General features: G+C 44.6%; 1 protein-coding gene across 1 annotated transcript in view; it reads left to right on the top strand.

The window, feature by feature from the left end:
* Window positions 1-282: 282 nt before the first annotated feature.
* Window positions 283-23,057, top strand: part of LOC134071777 (collagen alpha-1(XVIII) chain-like) — a 34,693-nt gene continuing 11,918 nt past the window's right edge. The window contains exons 1-16 of the mRNA XM_062528619.1: window positions 283-1,276; window positions 10,056-10,567; window positions 13,349-13,435; window positions 14,127-14,198; window positions 14,787-14,871; window positions 17,637-17,704; window positions 18,031-18,057; window positions 18,211-18,417; window positions 18,871-18,897; window positions 19,022-19,084; window positions 19,693-19,764; window positions 20,770-20,808; window positions 21,055-21,192; window positions 21,485-21,538; window positions 21,784-21,828; window positions 22,299-22,370. Of these exons, the coding sequence (XP_062384603.1) occupies window positions 403-1,276; window positions 10,056-10,567; window positions 13,349-13,435; window positions 14,127-14,198; window positions 14,787-14,871; window positions 17,637-17,704; window positions 18,031-18,057; window positions 18,211-18,417; window positions 18,871-18,897; window positions 19,022-19,084; window positions 19,693-19,764; window positions 20,770-20,808; window positions 21,055-21,192; window positions 21,485-21,538; window positions 21,784-21,828; window positions 22,299-22,370 (2,442 nt within the window). The 5' untranslated portion in view covers window positions 283-402. The remainder of the gene's footprint in view (window positions 1,277-10,055; window positions 10,568-13,348; window positions 13,436-14,126; window positions 14,199-14,786; window positions 14,872-17,636; window positions 17,705-18,030; window positions 18,058-18,210; window positions 18,418-18,870; window positions 18,898-19,021; window positions 19,085-19,692; window positions 19,765-20,769; window positions 20,809-21,054; window positions 21,193-21,484; window positions 21,539-21,783; window positions 21,829-22,298; window positions 22,371-23,057) is intronic.

Below are 23,057 nucleotides of genomic sequence, written 5' to 3'. Positions count from 1 at the left end.
CCAATGAGGAGCATTCTCTCTCTCTCTGTTTCTCTCTCTCCTCCCTTTCTTTCTCTCTCTCTCCACTGTCTTCTCTCGCCCTCCTTTTTTTACCTCGTCTCCTTTTCCCTCCCACTTTCTCCCTTTCTCCCCATGTCTCTCTCTCTCTCCCCCCCTTGCGTCCTACCTCTCTCTCTCTCTCTCTCTCTTTCTCTCCTCCCTCCCGGAGTCTGCGTGGAAGGAGTGCGCGGGGAGTTTCGGACTGCGAGGCATCTGGACTGCGGTGGCCAGTGTGCGGTGTGCCGTGTGTGTGCACGAGTAGTAGTCCAGAGAGCTTCCACAGGGCTAGCTGCTGCTGCTGCTGCTGGTACTGCTGGTAGTGGTGCCTTCATGAAACTCTGTTAGAGCTGTTAGCCCCACGCGATGGCAGACTCACATCTCTGGCTAGGCCTCTGTCTGGTGCTGGCCCTTCATGCGGGCCCCCTGCACGCCTGGTTTTGGAATCCAGCGCCGGCCACGACGTCGTCTCCGGACCCCACGACCCCGGGGTCAAAGGTAAGAGCGAAGACAGAGGACGTCAAGATCACGGAGGTGGGCTCGGAGATCCTGGACGTGGCCAGCGGGATCAAGCAGATCATGCAGAGCTGGGATCGGCCGGGCGCAGCGGGGAAGACGCCGAAGCAAACGACGGGTAATGACCAGACACAGATGGAGGAGCAGTTGGTGGTGGGGGCAGGTCACGAAGGGTCACCTGAGGGAGTGGAGGGGTCTCGGAGTCCTGAGGTTAGTGATAGGGCTTTGGCAGAGTTGGATTCAGGGTTCACCAATCCTTCCGGTGTAGGTGTGCACTCGGGGCCACGTGACGTCCGTGTGCCGGCCTGGATGACCGCCGGTGACGTATCTCCGGTCTGCTTGCCGCGGAGCTCCGACTGGGGCTTTTGCTCGTCCGGCGGCGGCAGGTCTAGGACCTTCGCCGTGCCCAACTTCCTGAACCACACCACGGCGGAGGAGGTGGGCGCCACCCTAGCCGACTGGGCGGTGTTTCTGAGCTCGCGGTGCCACCGGGACCTGGAGAGGTTTTTCTGCCTGCTCCTGACGCCGGCGTGCCCAGATTCGGGCGCTCCACTGCCACCATCACCCCCTCCTCTCCTGCCCTGTCACAGCCTGTGCGAGATCCTGACGGACGCGTGCTGGGCGGCCCTGGGTGGGCGTGAGCTGCCCGTGGCATGCCAGTCCCTGCCCGAGGGCCTGCCCCATCAGCACCCCTGCCAGCCCGTGTCCAGTTGTAAATGTGCAGGTAACGCGGCTGGTTAAAATGCATCTCCCAACAAGGCCCTCAAAGACAAGGGGGGAAGATGCATTTTCAACCAGAACGTCTTGTGGCTTGTTAGTGTTGCGTGCGTGTGTGTGTGTGTGTGTGTGTGTGTGTGTGTGTATTTCGGGGTGTCCATTGGCATTTGCTTTGTTGACTGCGGTTAGCATGTGAGCTTTGTCTTTTGTGCTTTGTGAGGGTTCATCAACATCATTACTGCTTGCTTGTGCAGGGCTTGATAGCTGGTTGGCTGGCTGGCTGGCTGGCTTGCTGGTTTGGCAAAGGTAGTCCTTTGTATGCACTAAACAGAGACAGACAGGCTGGGCTGCACGTATGCACTGCACACCACTGAAATGAATGGAGCTGCATTACGCCTGTTGCATGCATGGCTTCTGATCTGATGCATGAGATGGCACCTTTTCCTTTTGCGTCCCTCTAATGAAGACAAAAGAGTAGAACAAATAGAGGGGGTTAGACCAGATTTATCATGTACTGTATGTGGGATGTGATCTCTCATTTCAACAAGACATTAAGCCCTTTGTGCAAATTGGCACAGCATTTTAACTTTTTTTGCAAAAATATCAGTTTCCCATTGAGTAATGACTGCCAGAATGATTTGTTGGATGCAAAAAGATGAATCAGTGGAAATTAGATTAGTCGTTACAAGTAAGAAACCAGACTCATTGTCTGCAACATGAATGAGAGAGAGGGAGAGAGGGAGAGAGAGTGTAATGAGAGTGGAAGCATCTGGAAAACTGTGGAGGTTTGCGTGTATTCTCTAGGCATGCGTTCAGTAACGAGGCAAAAGTGCTGTGTATGCAACGTAGGTCTGCTTTACCTGGCTCAAACGAGACCTTAGGGGATGGACTTTGTCGGCAGAGCATGTTCCGATTCAAAGACATAAAAAGAAGCGAACATTGCATGCTTTTAAAGTGCCTCTGGACTCTTGGCATTGCTACTGAGGATCCGTATTGTCATTGAGGCAGTTAGCTCTGCATTGAAGTAGTACTGGCATAATGGCATGAAGGTTGGTTCTTGAGTTTCAGGGGGCTTGGCCTGAAACGAGTGTGTCTTTCTACAGCCGTGTTCAACAGGGATCTGACCTACAGAATGGCCTTTGTGCGTGTGTGTGTGTGTGTGTGTACAAGGAGCCATGGAAAAAAGCCTTAAACCACATGTTGTCTGTGATTTATAAACTCATGTCGCTGCCAAAGGCAGGTCTCGGCCCACTGGAGGGAATATTAAAAAATAACTCTGTCTGGTCACTGTCTGCAGTCCCACAGATATGCACACACATGCACAGCAACGTATACACACATGTACAGAGAGAGAGAGAGAGAGAGATGTATACACACATGTAGAGGGTAGCCAACCCCACTCCCCCGGACTCCACACGCACACACACACATACACAGGCAGACACACACATATATAAACACACACACTCAAACACACACACACACACACACATACTGTATAGACACACATAGTGATGCTTCAGAAGTGTGCTTCAGCCATAACTTTCTGCCCTTGCGTTCATCAGCATCTCTGCTCGTGCTAAGCTCCTACTCCTCCTCTCCTGGTGTACTGTAGCTTCTCAGCGCTAATGAGGCTGTTTGTTATGTAATTCTTATGTAAGCGGCACGAACGAAGCCATCCCAGGCTGGTCCGTGGGAGAATCTCACGCCATGGCGAATCGCACGCGCTACATCTCATGCTCTTGGTGGTATCTGACACTTGATAGTTGACGGACTGGGTGTGAAAACGTCTCAGTTGCTCTGCCTGGCCCAGCATCTTCATCCTTCTCCTCCTCCTCTTCATCCTCTTCCTCCTCCTTCTGCCTCCCTGTTCAGCCTGTCACAGACGGGGCCTCTGCCCTGTGCGCTTGTGCTGGGGAATGTGAGGAGGATAGAGGGCGTGGTGCGAATCGATTTAACCCGTCTCGTCCTGTCTCATGGCAAGGCACCGCAGTGCACGGCTATGCTGCGTCCATCCATCTTGTGTGTGTCTGGGTGTGGGAATCTGTCTTCGCCTATCTCTATTGCTTGACCTCCTCTGCTCACACATATGCGCTTGCACACACACACACACACATAAACACACACACATGCACACTCACACACACGTGCACACACACACTCTCACAACTCATCACACTCTCTCTCTCTCTCTCTCTCTCTCTCTCTCTCTCTCTATCACACACACACACACACACACACACACACACACACACACACACACACACACACACACAACAGTATAGTTTCCCATCCTGTGCCATCCCACTGTATTCTCAGGCCTGAACTCTCCCACGTGTGTGAGGCGCAGGAGGCCGCTCTCGCTCAGCTGACAGCCATGAACAATGGTGCTGGTATGGCGTGTGCACGGATGTGTGTGTGTGTGTGTGTGTGTGTGTGTGTGTGCGTGTGCGTGTGTGTGAGTGTGCACAGATAATATACTGATCATGCACAAACGGGTGAATGCATGTGTTGGGGCTGTGTGTATGTATGTGTGTGTGCCAGTCGTGTGTACTTGCCTGTGGGTTGGTAGTAAATCATAGACTGTGGCGATTGTGTGCCCTGATATGATGAAGGCCAAGAGGGACTTTGTGTGTGTGTGTGTGTGTGTGTGTGTGTGTGGTGAGACGGGGCTTGGTGGCATTCCTGGCACAACAAGGGAGCTCCTGTGAGCATCCCCAGACGAGGGGGCACTCAGGGTCTGCAGAAGGCGCCCCACTGAGCCGGCCGTGACTGTAGCCGAGAGAGGGGATTTTCTAGTCTGTTGTCCTTCTTTTCTCACACACGCAGAAATATAACCATTTTGGATGTTCACATCAAGAGAAGCTGACAGAGAGGCTTTTGTGTGGGAACACTGCTGGTGTTAGTCCCGAGAGAGAGAGAGAGAGAGAGAGTGTGTGTGTGTGAGAGAGAGAGAGAGAGATTGGGAAAGGGGCGGGGGGGTAATAGGATTCACTCTGATTAAGTCACCGGGAATGCTTGGAAAGATCTCTCTCATGGTGGGTGGCTCTCCTATCTGTCGCTTGTTTGTGTGCGTGAGTCCTTGTATGTGAATGACCAAACAGTGGAACAGCGGCAGTACATTCGCATTGCACTACACTTGAACACTTCGCTTGCACTTCACTGTATATGCTGCTTTATTTGACAGAGGGTTCCACTTATGGCCAGGAATCGCTGTAAAAAAAAGAAAGTAACTCTGCCAGGGAACACATCTAGCATCTGTTTGCCATGACCAATGGTGTGATATGGCCTGGGAAATGCACACAAGCACACACACTGGGCCTGGGTAGGGGCCAGGGGCACGCACAGACACACACAGACACACACAGACACACACACACACACACACTCAAGCACTTGACATACAGTGAGGTTGAAACTTACACTCAGCCTGCTGTCAGTCCGCTGCTGCTCTCTGGCTAATTGGAATCCATATCCACCCAGTGGCATTGTGTCTGGGTATTGACTGTTGATGAATGTTGACATTAGGCAGATTGTTTTGCCATTAACATTGTACAGTAGTTATTTTAGTAGTTAGTGTGGACACTGCTCCTCAGCTAGGCCCCTTCATTTACATGTGTATGTGCTGTCTCCCTGGGAAACATGTGAGGGATATAGGAAATGGAGCTACTGATATGACATACAAATATTTAATCATTCATGGCGGTGCTGCCATGCAGGAACATCCAAGGTCCCCCAGGGCTGTTTTAAAGTAATAAACTCAGCCACCATTCCTGTGTGCTGTTTACAAAGCTTTACATTGCCCTTCAGTACATTTTCCATAGACGTGCCCTCTCACATCCCTAGTGTATTATGCAGCTCTTTAAGGGAAGTGGGGGCAGAGAGAGAGAGAGAGAGAGAGAGAGAGAGAGAGAGAGAGAGAGAGAGAGAGAGGCAGAGTGCTATCATGCCGTTTTGTTTGTTTGGACTGACCCTGTCAACGGCCATACACTGAGGATGCCCAGCTGTCCCAGCTGCCTGCGGCCTGAACGCCTTTACGTCTCTCTGACCACTTGGACCCCCCACCCCCACCCCCATCACCATCACCATCACCATCTTTAAATTGACCCCCACCCTTGGGAAAGGAAGCCTCCTGCCCTGGGTGGTGTAATGCTCCGCTGGTCTCTGCTGGGTGTTGAGTTGAGAGGGTGTTGTTTTACATGCGTCTGCCGCCGTCTGTGACTTTCTCATGCTTTATTGCCTTTTCTCTCACTCCCTCTCTCCTTTCCCTCTCTCACTCTCTTTCCAGCTCTTTCTCATACAGCAACACACACCCATGCATGCACTTAGATGCACACTGACACACACACACACACACTTTCTCTCTCTCTCTCTCTCTCAGGCGCACACACCTACACACACACACACACACACGCACACACACACGCAGTATGAAGCACAAGCACACATAGCCTGTGGATGTACTGTATTTGCTTAATGGTGGCAATGAGTCTCGTGAGGGCATGTAGTACTTGGCTGCTTTTCCAGAGATCTTACACACAGATTTGGGTTGGATTCAGAATACCAAATAAGGCATTAATTGCTGCAAGTGGAGGAAAGAGTTAGAGAGATTATGCAACCACCTTTTATGGGGTAAATGTTTCATTCAAAACACTTAAAATGTCTGGTGATCATATTACAGTATTTCTAATGTATTTGATCACTCTATGTACCTCTGTCCAGATATTTCAGCTTACGTCTAGTATGCTATTTGCTTGTTGTTGATACCAAGACATGGATAAACATCTGTGAGATGTTCTACAGATGTTCTACTGAGGTGCTTCAGTCCCTTTACATTCAGTTTGACCTTCAGAAGTTTTTAAGCAAGTCGTCAACCTGGTAGCATCTGGTTTAGGTTTTATACAGGTTAGTTGGGATGACAGATATGGTGCATGGTGTTTTGCTGAGATTCACACGTCTGTATTGGTAGTTCTAGGTGTTGTCATGATTTTCTGGAGTCTTATTATAGATTGTTTAACACTAATGTTCAGTCTCTGAGCTCAGTGAGCTCCCTGTGGAAGGCTGCACACCCCTACTTCATTGACAGCTTCTTTCCCATCTGAGATTAAAGAAATTTGGCAAAAGATGGTGATATTATGAAATACTTGGCAACTAAGACTTGAATGAAACAACTTCTAAAATCTCTCATTCATAAATGAATCCCCTTTATGGCTTATTTGTGAAGAGGCTTTGTGGACACCGAGTCCTGATCCTCTTTAAATCCTATACAAGCCTGATTAATGATTCTCTGGTAACGCACTCTGGTGGGTTTCATGGCCATGTGTCTTACTTACAAGTGATACATTGCTTAGCTCCTACACACGGTACCTCACAAGGTATGTGCACAAGCACATAAATCTGGACATGGCAGCTAATTGTGAGCATGACCCGTGAAAGCTCCGTCTTAACGGAGGAGAGACAGCCGTCCCCAAAGAATAGTGGCAGGGCGGTGTGTTGTGCTGTTACAGGTGTCAGGCCATGCTGCTGCTAGTGTGTGTGTGTGTGTGTGTGTGTGTGTGTGTGTGTGTGGGAGAGGGGCAGTTGTTGCATGCTCGGTCTCTGAGGAAAAACACACATCTGGAGCACATAGCAGACAGCCCACCCTTAAATCCCCCAGGCAGGAGTGAGTAGACCTGGGCATGACTACAGGACCTAGGCATGCTCTGAATGTTGGCGGATACCGGACACTTCCGTGGCAAATTGGTGAGGATTGTGGCAAGGACGGGGGTGTATGGGGGGCGGGGGGGATAAGCTGTCAATTAGCCAACCGTTGCCGTGGAGACACAAGTCTTGGAAATGGTTGTCCCGTTCCCACACTCTCTCTTACGCTCATTACGATGTTTTGGCTTAATATTCCACCTCCACCTGGGGATCAGTTTGCAGTGGACCCCTGGTCCTTTCCAAATGCAGCTGCAGGGCTGCTGGGAAACTTCCAGAAGCATGTTAGTGTCACTTCCAGACACCACTGATGCCTGTCCACTTATGCCATTTTAGTTCATTCTTTGAGCAAACAATGTCCTCTGGAAAGCAATGGTCTTATATTGTAAGGGCCGTTTTGAAGTGTCTATGGCATGTTGCCTGTGGGTAGTTGTTGGAATATCCAGAGTGGTCTCTATGGTGTGTCATGTTTTCCTTCTTTCTTTCTCGATTGCCTGCTTTATATATTCTGTGTCAAGGGATAGCAGCTGTTCAGCTCTGCAAGATCAAATCTGACACTCTGCAGTACTGAGTGTTTTCAGATTCTTATCATATTTATCAGGGACTTCTCTTGGGTACTGGGAGTAACTTCATATCCACTCTTCTGACAACTGAATTCATGTGTGTACCACATGAGTAGGGGTTTAGATCAGGGTTTTTAAGTAAATAAGTAACATTAACTAAATTATGTAAAGCATTAACTAAAGTAACCTTGTGGTTGTTAATATATAATAAGGTTATATAGTACTTGGAGTTATTCATTAAGTGGCATATTTCATTCTAATTCTATAGCATTTTCATGTAGTTTGTAAAATGGTGTTAGCAAAAGTGAATCTAGTACAAACCATTGCTAAGTAGCCTATTGTACACCACCTAAGCTATCTCCTGATTTTTTTACAACAGCATGTATGTCTAATATGTTTGTAAGCTGTGGAAACCAATGTGAATAATGGTATTTGTCAGAAATTCCCCTATCTTGGCGAAATCCCCCTTGGTTTTTAGCCAACTCATATTTCAGATTTAGGAAACAGCTGTATTGTTGATGGTAATAGTCGTGGTAGTGTGTGTGTGAGTCAGGGCCAGATGTTCTGGACCTAAAAATTCACCACTCGCTATGTGCTCTATAGCAATGGATTGCTTGACATCGCCAGCATTTTGAAGCTGCTAAATATACTATATATTCCCACGTGGAAATGTAAAACCACGGAAACAAGACGGAGAGTAGATGTGTGTTCCCCCCCTCCAATTGTGGTGTGTTATTAATCATAGTATAACTTCACATGCTCTCATCAACTATACAAATATCGCAGGTCCATGCAGACGTCTAACCCTCATGGACATCTTAACGTTTCTATTCAATAAATATTTTTTATTCTTTTTTAGTGGTAGCGTGATGGTAAGCCCCTAGCTCAGCTCCATAGTCTAATCCCAACGGCTGCATTGTGTTTAGACTTCCTGTTGCCATTCCCTTGTGCCCCGACATTGCCGGGCCTTTACAGTGGGTCACTGTGAGGGTCTCTCGACTACTGTCTCTTTTTTTTGTTGAACCGCAGTCTCTTGCTATTTTAGGGACCTTCATGGGAACCGGATCGTAATCGTTAGGAAGACATTTTTAGAGCTGATTAGCATTTGGGAAAAAAAATGATATAAATGATGGAGTGAAATGATTGCAAGTTATATCCTATGCATAGTAATCACTCTTTTCCTCTGCTGCTTTGTTATGCCCCAGTCTAGTCACTGCCATATGCGCTTCACTTGATAAAAATGAAATGTTATTTGCACTGGTGCTGCACAATAGACCAATACTCCATAGGAATCGTGATACCCTGAAATAAAAACTGTTACGATACTGTTGTGTTTGTTGACACTGACATTTATGCATATGTTCAGCCAAAAGTAGGTGGTACTATGTAATAGTACAATGTATAGAATAGAATAGAATAGAATAGAATAGAATAGAATATATACTTTTTTGATCCCGTGAGGGAAATTCAGTTCTCTGCATTTAACCCAATTTAACCGAATTAGTGAACACACAGCACACAGTGAACACACAGTGAGGTGAATCACACAACCCAGAGCAGTGAGCTGCCTGCCCAACCAGCGGCGCTCGGGGAGCAGTGAGGGGTTAGGTGCCTTGCTCAAGGGCACTTCAGCCATGGTGGACTGGTCGGGGATCGAACCGGCAACCCTCCGGTTACAAGCCCGGTGCGCTAACCAGTACACCACGGCTGCCCCTGGACTCTGGACTATGGACTATGGAATGACTATGGAATGTGCGTAATGTAGTAGAATACTGTGAGCTGGAGAACCTGCTACCAGTGTGACAGTGAAGTTACAAGTTGAATTTAAGCATTCGAAGGATTCAAAGTATTCAAAAGATTTCGTCTTGATTTTGATCCATGAACTCAACAGACACTCCATTTTTTTTACTTTGAGTTCCAGGTTTCAGGTTCTGCTGACCATTACTTCTATTTCTGATTTTAAGGTGTCCATGCTACCGTTCTAGCATTGGTATCAATATATTTAGGCATGGTTTCACATTAAGGTCATCATTTTGTTATCGTGACAACACTTTGCAATCACATTTGTTGTAAACAACCTGAGACTGGGGCAAATCACTGTGTGAAGCCAAGCTGTAGGCTCTGCTTGTGCAGGGAGGGTTTGCTGTGCTGTGTGTGAAGGACAAGACTAATAACAAAGGGCTGATTTAACTGTGCACAGGCTGCGATCACAAGCACCAGTTTTAACACACACGGTTCACAGATTGAATATGACTGGCAACAATGTGGAAATTTAAACTTTAAAGAATAAGCTGCTTAGCTGGTAAGCGCCAGCACTGCCTATTCTTGTGAGAGAAGAGCTGCATTCTTGTTGCTTTAATGTGTTTTTTGTTTATTATTTTGATATGATAGATAAGGGGGAAGTGGTAGCATTATTATGTTTTATTGATATCTTGAATAGTTTTGCTTTCTTTTACCATATCTTTTATAAGGAAAGAGGACAGGTGAAGCATTGCCCTTATTCCCTGTGTGTTTTTTACCCAGTAGACCTGACACTGCAGGAGATAGTGGCGGACCCGGTCATGTCGTCAGTCAAGCGTGCCCTCGACCCAGACGACAACCCGGCTTTCATCTTCAGCAAGAAGTCTGGCGTGTCGCGGCTCGCTGATAGCCTGCTGGATAGCCCTTTTCACCGCAACTTCGCCCTGCTCTTCCGCCTGATGCCCACCAGAGACAGCGGCGTGCTCCTGGCTCTCACCGACAAGTCCCAGATGCGGATCGAACTGGGCGTCAAGCTGGCCCGCGGGAGGAAGGGTCAGCAGGTCGAGGTCTACTACTACGACGGCAGGCCTGTCGCCACCTTCCCCGTGACCACCAGCAAAGGCGTGTGGACGCGCTTCGCCATCTCTTTCCACGCCAACAAAATCTCCTTCTACTACAACTGCAACACCGAGCCCACGGTGGTGACATTCAGCCGCTCCAACGAGCCTCATCTGGTGATGCCAGGATCGGCCCTCATGGTGGGACAAGGAGGCTCCCAGGACGGAGATAAGTTTGAGGTATCCCATCCCATCATGCAATGGCGTAGTTCTTCTAATAGATTAAAGTGTTAGTGAAGGTGCTCTTTGGTAGAAAAAAAATATGATTAAAGCTGGATAGTCCAACCCATCTTCCAAAAAAAAGCTTAGGCTTAATCATGGACAATCATTTTTAAAAATGCCAACATGTTTTCGCCTTGGCTAGGCCTTATCCCATCCCATCTTGCACTTGTCTTTTTGGGGCGGTGGTAGCGTAGTGGCTAAGGAGCTGTGCTACCCATAGACAGTAAAAGAAACGAACAGAGCCACCCCATAGACTAGATAGTGAAGTCAATTTGAACCCGTTTATCCGGTAGTCACCAGTTGTACTGCACATCTTCAGCAGGGGCACTGCAGGGGCCTGCTCCTCAGATGGGGCCAGAAGGTCTCCTCAACCCCGATAATACTATCAGGGGGCCCAGAATTATTGCCTGTCATAGGGCCCAGCAGCGCCCCTCATCCTCAGTGTCGATAAAGTGATAACAAGTGATGTTAAAGCAACACCAAAGCACTTTTCCTCGTTTGCACATACGCTATTTGTTTATCCAGCAAATAACAGACAAGATAGAATATGTTGCATGATTTTATGAAAGGTTGAAGTATTGCAACATCGAAGCAAGTCAAATTTGTAGTTTCTGATGTCTCATTTCATCAAACTACAGATACACTACCCGATCTGGTAAAGTTACATAGTGCGGTTATAGTCGATAGAGGGCCGCGAAGTGAAAGCAGAAGTGCCGTTCACCCTGTTACGAGTTGATGAACCCCTGTAATGATTTTGGAAACATTATTTCAAGGTACGAAAAACTCTTTAGAGTTGCTTTAAGCAACGGACTGAAACACAGTTGTCTGGTAGACGCGCTACGAGAAGTGATAAGAGAAGAGTAATCCGAGTTAGAGTGCAGCTTTTGGTAGGTCATTTTTTCCGACATAGTGTCAACCCAACAAAAATCACACACAGGCTACATGTAATTGTTTTTATTTCCTCAATGCTTTCCTAAATAGTTTACTCATTGACTTTCTCTTAGGCTGCCTTCAGTTTCTTATCCAGAAAATATAGTTACTTCTCTCATGTGCGACTGAAAGTCGCTGCTCACAACATCATTTTTTTAACATTGGTTTTTGAGTTAAGAGGTTATGACACCAGTCAGGCGATGTTGCATTTCTCTGAAATTAGAAATGGTTCATATATACTGTAGGCTTAAAACGCTTCAAATGTAAAGGTATTCACTATCAAAGTGACAACAAAATGAATGGGGTTCAATGGAATGCTAACTCCAGGTGAAGCCCTATTAGCCTCAGTCATGCAAAGGGTGTACACCTTCCAAACGTTTGCTTACCACCTTGGGGCTACCATGCAGTAGCCTGAACAGTTGTGGGTTCAATGCAGCTTCCACAGTTGTGCCCTTGAGCAAGACACTTACAGTAACCGCTAGTTGCTCTGGGGATAATGGCCCTGTAGTTTAATTGACGCGTATGTAAGTCACTTTGGATAAAACTGCCTGCAATATGAATTCACTAGTTCACATTCCGAAGTTTGCACAAAGACATTAAAGCATAATAGAAGAGCATGTTTGGTGAAGTCTCTGGCCAGGGTCCTGAAGTGCTTCGCGGAATCACGCCGGAGTCGACTGCGCAGGCAGGAGTCGGGCAGGATTCCACCATGCACCCCTTTATTCTTTACCTATGGAAGATGGGAGGTGTAAGGGGAGGTGGTGGGTTGCGAGCGGAGTAACGCCGTTGCTGAAGCTTCAACAGGTAGACTGCGAATAAGTATCCTGACTGATTGAAGAAGGAGGCGTGGCAAATTCCGTCATGCTCCTCCCGAGCGTCCGTTAGTGAACGCTATTACTAAATGTAATGTAAATGTTTTTGGATTTGAGTTTTGGGTTGATGTTGTTGACCTGAGTGAGGGTATACTATCACAAAGCATGCCAAATTTAAGTGCACCACTTGTGTTACTTTAAACTCAAGCTACTGTACCACGAATCTCGCTTCATAGGTATTGTTCAGGAGTTTGCTATTACCAGTGCAGTTCTTTTGTGTGTGTGTGTGTGTGTGTGTGTGTGGGCACATGTGTGTGTGTGTGTGTGTGTGTGTGTGTGTGTGTATGTGTGAGAGAGAGAGAGAGAGAGAGAGAGAGAGAGAGAGAGAGAGAGAGAGAGAGAGAGCGTGATGAGTTAAGACATGCGGCGACAAATGACACTTGTGCAGTAGCTTTGGTGTGACTGCAGTGTACAGCCCCACACTGTCAAAGTTGTGTGCGTGAGATCTGTGTCTGCGTGTGGTTGTGGCTCCTTAATGAAATGACTGATGGCAAAGGTCACCCTCAAGTCTGTGCAGAACAAGGGGAGCTGACAGCCCTATCACTCACAGCTAACCTCCAACTGAGGCCTGCTTGTTCCCAGAGTCCAGAGCCTGGGAGGTCAGACTACGCCCACTCTGGTACACATACCACTCTGGTACACATACGGGGAATCCCCTAAAATTGGGCAGTAAATAGTTTTTTTGTTTAGCTGTTGATTTGTTGTTGAATTTAGTCTCCATGTGGGAGTTGTTTGCGGGTGATGAGGAGCATATGTGTGTGTTTGTGTGAGTGACGAGTTGTTTATGTGCGTGTTTGTGAGGGATGAGTTTGTGTGTGTGTGTGTGCGTGTGTGTGTGTGTGTGTGTGTGTGTGTGTGACTGTGCGTGTCCATTTAACTATCACAAACGATCACATTGTTGCCCCTAAATGAGCTGGTGTACTCATGTGTTGCTCAGGGCCAGATATCCCAGCTGACCATCAGTGGAGACCCATCTGCTGCTGAGAGGCAGTGCTACTCATCTGATGATGAAGACGAGGAAGACGTGAGTTCTAGACCACCACACCCACCTACACTACCACCATGTCATTCCCATGGCATACCAACAGAGAATATATGTCTTGTTAAAATGAAGAACTCTGCGCATCAATCCAAAATCGTCTGCTGTATATAGTAGTATAGAGATAGTATAGAGGATATGTCATGTAACATCAGACTGAACAGTAAAAGTGTTCATGTGTGTGTTTTCTATGTTTAACATTAAAGGCGAACTATGCAAGTTTTTTTTTAAAGCTTAATTTACCTTAACTGATCAGCTTCGGAGTAATTGGAATGGTTATTTGACTTATTCAGGGTTGAATGATGGCTGTCTTGATTACCCCTAGCGCCTGTGAGGAGAAAAAAACAGGCTTGCAAGTTTGTGCCACCAGGCCGGTGGCATGATAAACAGAAAGTTCATGCGATCATGCTCTTGAAAAGGCAGACTGACTTGAGGAGTGTTATAAAATATACACGTTAAAGCTGTAGGGGAAACTCTGCAGAGAAACCTGCAAGCGTAAAACGAAAAAACAGCAAAGAAATCGCCAAACCTGCATAGTTCCTCTTAATACATGATATTGTTTTTAAAAAGTACGTTTTTGTTAATTTATTATGAACTGATCCGATAAGTATTGGAAGAATCACTTTCCTCTCTGTGCATCTCACTATACCACCCCCCCCCCTTCTTTTTCTCTTAGGACTCAGGAAGTGGTAGTGGAGATGGTATGGACACTGAGGGTGGCATCACAACACAGCCTCCCAAACGAAAGGTATTGTCTGTGTTGAAAATCCACTATCTATAACATAGGAATTTAACATCTCTGCTGTGTATATCTGAAATGACTGACAATAGCCTTAATAACTTAGAGATGCACTGTGGTTTCCAACCAGAGGAAACATGTCTACTTAAGGCAGTACAAATATTTACTTCCGATATTCACACTTGTAATGAAAGAAGGAGTCTTTTGTTAATCTTGTCTAAAACAAGCAGCATATGGAAACAGCTGAAATTACATTAAGTGTAGTTCATTTGTAAATTAAATAGGCCTTTTAGTTATAAAAACAAAATATTACTGCCTTATCCACCAGCTACTGGGTTACTTTGCTTCTGGTTATTTATGTACCGAGGAAGCCAAATGTAAATTCTTGCCATGTGTTAGCTGATGTGTTGATGTGATGTGTGCCAATTTGACAAATATCATATGGAGTCTCAATGAGCAGCTGCTTCAATTGTTCCCCTCCAGGGACATTATTATTGTATAACCTTCAAACTAACTCTCCATATTTGAAGGTGTGGGCCTACCTGTAATTCATCCATACTGTTTCTCATTTATGACCATGTAAACATCTTCCTCCAGACCCCAGGTACTCAGGTGCTGCCCGAGCCCCCAATCTCCAGCACCCTCTCCAAAGGAACTCTTGATGTCGCTCAGGAGGAAACTGGTATGTCATTGACCACTCTCCGGAAATGCAGGTCTTCTGAAATTAAAGGTCATCATGCTTTAGGCATTATTCTGCCTAACTGGGTATTCTATTCACTAATGTATATTTTATATTTTAGTAATTGTAATGAGCACATTCAGTGATGAGACAGTTAATTGCTCAGTCAAATAGAGATAAGTAACAGGCCCTGTATATTGACAGTTAAAGCAGATAATTAGCTCAAATTTGACCACTCCCTCCCTTTGAGCAATGAGTTTCAGCTTCTTTCCTTCTTCCTTCCGGTTATTTAATATGGTAATAATAATGATTAATACAATTCATTTGTCTTTATTTATTTGACTCTTTTTTATTAATTTTGTATAATCTATATTCATTGATCAATGGCATTTTATTGATTGTCCCAACATTGTGTCAATGTTATCTCATTGATTTTGCTACATTTCTTTCAGTTTAGAGGTTCAAAGACAGGGGTGGGCTATGCATGGGAATGCATTTCTTTTCTTCTTTCTGATTTTATAGGTTTAATACACATGTGCGTTTAATATGTGGTTTTGTTTTTGCATAAATCACTGTCCTGCGGTTCACTCATAATGCGGATATTGCAAAATTACTGAATATTTTAGTTTACTCTGGACCCCTGCACACCTGTATATTGAGCGTTAAGATGAATGATGTTTGACAAGTGCCTGTCTGTTAATTCATGTCTACATGTCTCATTTCTACATAAAGAAAGAGTCTTTTCTGCAAGCCAAATTTAGCTCTGGGTGCAAATAAAGCTACTGACCTACCTAACCTGAACCTGGATTCACCACAGTTTAGATTGAGCAGTTTTGTCCTGCTTGTTTTGCATTAAGGAGTGGCACCCCCTTGTGGATATATTGCATTACTGCTATACCTCTGGTGTCCCAGTTTTGATGTTGTTAGCTGTTCAGCTGTCATATTTACAATTGATTGTTCAAGCTTCTCATACTTTCACACTGCTTTCTGCAACTATACTGCTATCAAGTTTTTGTTTTATTTATTCAGATTCAATCAGGCAGGTAAAGCTGACTAACTCAAAACATTTCAGACAGAAAAGCTGTTGAATACCTTGTATATCGATAGGGGATTTCCCAGAGTGGCCGATCAACATCCAAGTCTATTTGACATTTAATAAAAGCATGATGAAATTCAACGACAATGCACTACTGGATCTGTAAAGGCCTCCCTTCACGGTATAAAAACATACTGTATGTTGTCAGTAACCTGAAGACTCAACCAAAGAATCAAAACACATCATCAACAGAGCGACCTTCGTGAGCATTTCACCGGGGTTATCAAGAAGGCACATTCCTTCAACGTTGTTTTGTTGAATTAGGCCCACCACCTCCCCACCCCACGCTCGTGATGAGTTGGGGAAATGTTACAGACACATCAATAAGGGGCTTGAATTTCCCCTTTGGGATCAATAAAGTATCTATCTATCTATCTATCTATCTATCTATAAGTACTGCTCCAGAAAGACAGCAACTAGATCTCAGGTCACAGCATGACCCAGTCTGTGATCACCTCGTCCAAAACCATTGGCTTGCCTTTTCATTAGCATCACACAACTCCTTCACAGTTTTTTTTTTCAGTGATTGTCCTCAAAAAATCTAATTGAATTGTGGCTGAATTTGCTTTCTACCTTACTTTACTCACTTTACTTTTTACACACAAACCTCCTAACACCTATCTCCTATGATCTTGTGTGTGCTTGCCAGCCCTGTTTCCTTGCTGCAGACAACAGCTAGAGCCGCCAGGCAGTTATAGTGCTACATTCTGGGGGCATGAAGATGAACATCTGGGGGCTCATGAGCATGCCCCCAGTCTGTAGCTCAGAGCTATAGAATTGGTAGTGGTGGTAGTGTAGTGGTTAAGGAGCTGGACTAGCATGCATTGGCTTGAAAGTTGACGGTTCAATTCCCAACTACCGCAATTGTACCCTTGAGGAAGGCACTAAACCCCAAGTTGCTCTGAGGACAATGTAATCCCTTGTAATATGGTTGACATACCATATGCAAGTCACTTTGGACTTAAAAAGTGTGTGCTAAATGTAATATAATAATAACCGAATTGTTTCAAGGTTTTTTCGTACCAGTACTTGGTGACCTCGAGAATCTATGTGACAAATTGCCAGAATTCTCCTTTGACTTCTTCTATTCAAAGGCTTCCCCCTTCCTTCCTCCTTAGCATCACATTCTTGGGTGTCTGGGGTGTCTGGTCTCAAAGTCATCACAACAATACACTATGGAACTTCCAATTGCCTTCAGACATCCTCCAGGAGTTTCCAAACTCATCTGCCCCATTTTCCTGTATTGATCATATTTCCCCTTGACCACTTTCCTGTCTCTCTCACTCAAAATAAATGTTCCTGTCACTAACTGGCAAAGAGTTAACCTCAATGCTCTTATACTTGTACATGATAATGCCCAGGGGGAAGAAACAGCAACCAGTAACTTACAGACAAATGACAGGGTGCAAGATACATCTCTATGAATGCACTAGGATGCATCATGGGTGATGTGCCTGGGTTCTATGAATGCACTAGGATGCATCATGGGTAATGTGCCTGGGTTCTTTTAACATTAGACATCCTCGCCCAGGTGACCCAATGTTGATCAGTCACCTAGTCACCTAGTGGACTTTTCTACAGCAACCGTGATTGATTGACACTTTACAAACCATGGAACTGTAGCAGGAGTATTGCAGGCAGCTAAGAGCTGATTGTGTTCTCTCTACTCTAGGTCTGAAAGGAGACTCTGGGTTTGACACCGATGGCTCTGGTGGTGACTCCTTCAGCCCTGGAGATAAGGTAGTCCTCTTACGGTTTATTTTGTGTGCAATACAAAATCACTTCAGTTAAACTAGTTCAGGGAAGCCAGTTTTCATAGTAGCTAAGATAATGAAGTGAAACTTTACAGGTAAAAGTAACTGGTCAGAATCAAACATTTGTATTTGTAATGAATTTTGGATGTGTATCCAACTTATCAGGCTACCTCTTTAGTTTAATACGGATGCAGTCCAACAGAGTATGATCACTACTATAGAGTATATAGGACATGGCAGTCCAGTCCAGAAGCAAAGCATGTTTGAACACAAATAATTTGATATAACTGCCTAGTTCATTTTTTTTTACAGGGGGCGAAGGGAGAGAAAGGGTTAAAGGTATGAAGCATACATAGCAAGTATGCACAATAGAAGAAAACAAATCCTACTTTTTATTTTAATGTATCGATTTAGCTACACCTTTGTTGACCCCTAAGATGTACGTATATATCCCACTAAAATCCTTTTACCAATCCTTCCACTCCACCCCAGGGAAGTCACGGGGTCGGCTTGCCTGGCATGAAGGGGGACATTGGACCTCCGGGTCTTCCAGGCCCCCCCGGGCCTCAGGGTCCAATCACAGAGATCGTTGACACTGGGGACGGGAAGAAGATCCAGAAGGTGGAGGGCCGTCAGGGGCCGCCAGGGCCTCGGGGCCCGGCAGGACAACCTGGAACAGCAGGTCGGGATGGGCAGCTAGTGAGTACTTATTGCTATTTTTTATTTGTTGTATTAGTCTATTGATGGGTTTTTTTGGTTTGACCTTAATTTTTATCACCATGTTTGCCATTGCTTAATTTTTCAGTACCACTTCTTTCTGCTTTTCATCTTCAATTAATTTGTGTGCTATTTGATTATTTATTTTTAACTGTGAAGTTTAATGAGACATTGTTGTGTTGTTGATGGTGATGCTGCACTATAAATAATATAGTAAATAAAATAATATACTACCGAATTGAATTGAATGTGAAATTACTCTTAGCTAGAGCATTGCTATCATTGTTGCTACTGTACATACTTTAAATAAATTGATATTGGTATTACTGTTATCAGTCAGTAGTATGACTTGTAACAATAAGGCCGATGTGATTATTTCACACATGCCTGTATATGAACAGTATTTATTTACATGTCTGTTTGTGTGTTTTCTAGGGTGAAAAAGGTGACCAGGGTGAAGAGGTGAGGAACAAGTGTCTCTGTGATGGGAAGAACTATGCTGAGTTTTGCGACATATTTTTTGCTGGATGTTTTGAGTGCTGAGTCTCACAGTAGCTAATGATGACCCTTCTCTTGTCCCTGTCAGGGCGCTATTGGACCACGTGGTTTCCCAGGTACTCCTGGCAACACTGGAATGAAAGGCCAGAAGGTGAGCAGCTTCAGTGTCTGATCTGGATCAGTAGCCCCATTCACATGGACACTTTTCAATTAGAATTGGAACAAAAATGAGACAGAACGAAAGGGGTGGGTATTCCGTTCTTATTCCGATTGAACAGACATGTGTTTGGTCGATCGGATTGCCTGCTGTAGCAGAGCGCTTCTTACCACCTGATCGGAATAGAACGTTTACTCCGTGTAAACAGATGACACAAAATTTTAAATTTAGAACAGTTTAATCAGATTGACAAAAAAAACCCTGTAAGTAGGGCTAATGATTAGGTGTACATGTACATGTACATGTACAAGTCAATGTAGACAACCATGTTATATTGTTTATATTCTAGTCATAGAGTAACAGTGAGTTTATAAAGATATAGAAAAAAAACCAGAAAGATAACCATGTTAAACATGGTGATGAAGATACACGTGGATATGGATAGCATGTAAGTTCAAAGTCTGTAATAAAACCTTCTATACTGTACGTCTGACCAGTTAGGTCTGATGCCAAATTTCCTTTGAGGTGAAAGGCATTTCCTGCATTCCTACAGTACCATTGATGTTGTGCCTTGATGTTCATGTCTGGTCTGTGCTTTACAGGGCGAGGTTGGGGAGGGCCAGCCTGGCCAAAGAGGACTTCCAGGACCCCCAGGCCCCCCAGGAATCGAGACGGTGAGTACTATCAAAGTCTTCATAGGCAAGTCTCATCACTCGCACACTTGGTAAAGGATTTGGGCAGTTATTTTGAAGTTAATGTGTAGACAGCTGCCATATTGGCATCACAAACTAACCCCTCACATTTCTATGGAGAATTCTTTGAGTGCTGTATCGCCTCATTATAAAGTCTCTGGTACTCTCCGCAGTAGCAGTATGTTGTAGCTTGGCTCGTTACTGCATTTACTGTAGGTGTATGTACTTACAGTATGTGCTATGACCTGCTAAGGTTATGCATGACCTTGCACCTTGCAGTACCAGTCGAGCAGGAGTGAGGAGTACGTGACACATCTCAGAGTCAGTCAGAAGTCATAACTTGATATATTCCAGAATGATTCTAAAAAATATGCAGGTTAAACAACTACAAAGAAACTATGTACACAACTAACAAGTTAAAGTGGCTCTGTTCAAGTTAAAGTGGCTCTGTTCAAGGCATACTGCACACCACTTTACACTGCTCACCTCTGGTTCACTTATAAAAAGGCCAGCATGCAAAAATTACAAGTTGCATACAATGATGCTTTAAGAATATTACTCAAGGTTCCCAGAGGAGGGAGTGCTAGCCAGATGTTTGTATCTGTAGGAGTAAGCACACTTCATGCGCTTTTAAGAAACCTAATGTATAAGTTCTCACTACACCTGGATGAGTCGTCTAACAATATCATGGTGGCACTCTCAAATCCGATTATGAGTAGCACAAGGTACACATCCAGACTGAGAGCGCACTGGAGAAAATGCCTGTATACATTTTAATAATTGTTTTTCTATAATGTATTATCACTGTTTTGTGTAGCTTTTTGACTGTCCTAAGTCTGTCTTAATATGTATTTGTAATATCTGTCTTGTGTAAATTTGGACATGGGTCTGGCAAATAAACTGAATTGAACTGAATTGAATAACACCAGGAGCAGTATTTTTTGGTGACCTGACATTGTTTTTGTCTGTTTGTTTGTTTGTTTTTAGACATTTGTGGATGTGGAAGGCTCTGGAGGAAAAGTCGCTGTATGTTCATCACGGTTACCTTTTGTCTTAGTCATGTCATTCAGATGTCCATGTTTATCATGGTGCACATACAGCATACACAGTCATTTCTCACAGTATGGCCAGTTACACTGTTTTCAAGCACAGAATACCTTGTGAATCTGCATAAACGTAGATATCATTTCAGTAGCTTATTATACTTGGTCATTAGTAATTGAGGAATGATGATCACACGACTCGTTGACCCTCGTCGTATTTCTGGAACAGGTTCGTCCAGGACCCCCAGGTCCTCCTGGACCGCCCGGGCCACCTGGACCGTCAGGTTCTGAAGGAGATTACAATGGATCCGATGGACCTACTGGACCTCCTGGACCTAATGGACCCAATGGAAAGCCTGGACGAGCCGTAATGCCTCTATTGATTAGAATGTTTTTGAATGATCTGTTGGTCTGCTTGTGTTTTCAAACACTCTTTAAAAAAAGGGGGGGCAATCTATAACCTATACATCTATAAAGTGATAAGAGCCCCTTTTTTTGTGACGACAACCTGGAAAGGGCTACATATTGAGTGGATATAGTTATTTTCACTAGGCCAAGTACTCATCTTTACCATAACCCAATTTCATCTCATAACCTGACATAGACATAAGTTTATTGGCCTGTTTTCACCTGAAAGTGTCTGTGTGTGATTTTGTCAGGGAACTCCAGGAAGACCAGGACTTCCCGGGCCACCAGGGCCAAGAGGAGAGAAGGTGGATTTGAATTCACACATTCACATATTTTTTTCACACACTGTTAGTAGGGCCTACCTCTGTCTACCTAGTCACTCCTGTATGAGTTGCAGCATGAGTAAAGACATCCCTATTAGTGTTGTTTGTTCTTTTGAGTGTCCTCAAACTCTAGCATGTGTATGCATCCAGTTTGGTCTTCTTTCTGTTTAAAGTTTGAACTGAATATGTTGTGCTGGTCATCAACTTGTTTGTGCTCTTTCTGGTAGGGAGATTGTGGTACTGTGGGACTTGGTGGATCTTCAGGGGAAAATGTGAGTATCTCTAGGCAATATACAGTACACATGCGGTACTGTTACTGTATACCCAATGAAGAGAATGGTTTCTCAATGTGTTAAATATTTATGTGTACACTATTCTAATTCTGTGACACATCATGTCCATAAAAACACCATGATATACAGTATACAATGCATTACATCTGACCTACATAGCACCTGTCAGAAAACAATGGCTCAGATAATGAATTAACCTGGAGCTGTTTGTTTCAGCTCAGTCAAGTCAATATTTGAGCAGTTGTCAACACGTACACCTCTCCATTCAATAATGGTGACACTCTGAGAGCTGTCACTTCATTTAGTGTATTGTCGTCAGAACAGAAGTTAATGTATTACCATGACTATTCTTCATGTGGCCGGAATGATGATGATGATGAATTCTAGCAGTTCTTCTCAGGGAAGAAAAAAACACCCATCGGAATGTTGTGTTCGCTTTTCCCTTTTAGCCGGACAGTTATTCTGTCACTGCTTTTTTTGCCAACTGGCTGCCTTTCCTCTCCTCCTCAGCTGATACAGAGGTATACAGGGACCGGCATGTCTGTGTGAGACCTCACAATTAATGCAGAATCATATAATTAACCATATGCTTGAATTCACACGTTATTGAGTGATCCATGGCATGTACCAGTGACAAATGCTTGAACACTAATTACTGGAAGCACTCTAATCAAAAAATGTAAATTAATTTGCACATTTATGATCCCACATGACACAAATTACCGAGGTTGAAATGCTTAATTACTAATGACTGAAAAATGCATAAGACTATACAATTACCATTCCATGTGACATGAATTACGCAGCTAATGACTCTGGTGTGACTCTATGCCAGAGCAAGGTCAGAGCAAGTTTAGATCTGGACAAAGACCATGGGAGATGGAACTCTCAAGAACACAACAGTTTTCTTAGAACAGCCTAAAACAGAACAGGTTTCATCATCTATATTAGCAAGCATGGTCCTGTGAATTAGGACACTGTTACTTGACTCGAGTAGGACACTGTGGAATTGAATGCGGTCTAGTAATGTTGTGTTAGTGGTGTGCACTCCCACATATGAATTTCCCCACAAGTGAATGCAATTCCCTCATGCATGTTTCTGCAACTCTGTATATGGACTGTATATGACCTCACCGAAGCACTATAGACATGGCCACATTTGAATAGCTTGATAGTTTGATCTGATTATTTTCCACCAACTTCCTTCC

The sequence above is a fragment of the Sardina pilchardus genome, chromosome 23 (assembly GCF_963854185.1).
Source record: "Sardina pilchardus chromosome 23, fSarPil1.1, whole genome shotgun sequence".
Lineage (NCBI taxonomy): Eukaryota > Metazoa > Chordata > Actinopteri > Clupeiformes > Clupeidae > Sardina > Sardina pilchardus.
The sequence above is the reverse complement of the archived record's forward strand: the minus strand, read 5'-3'. Positions and strand labels throughout refer to the sequence as shown.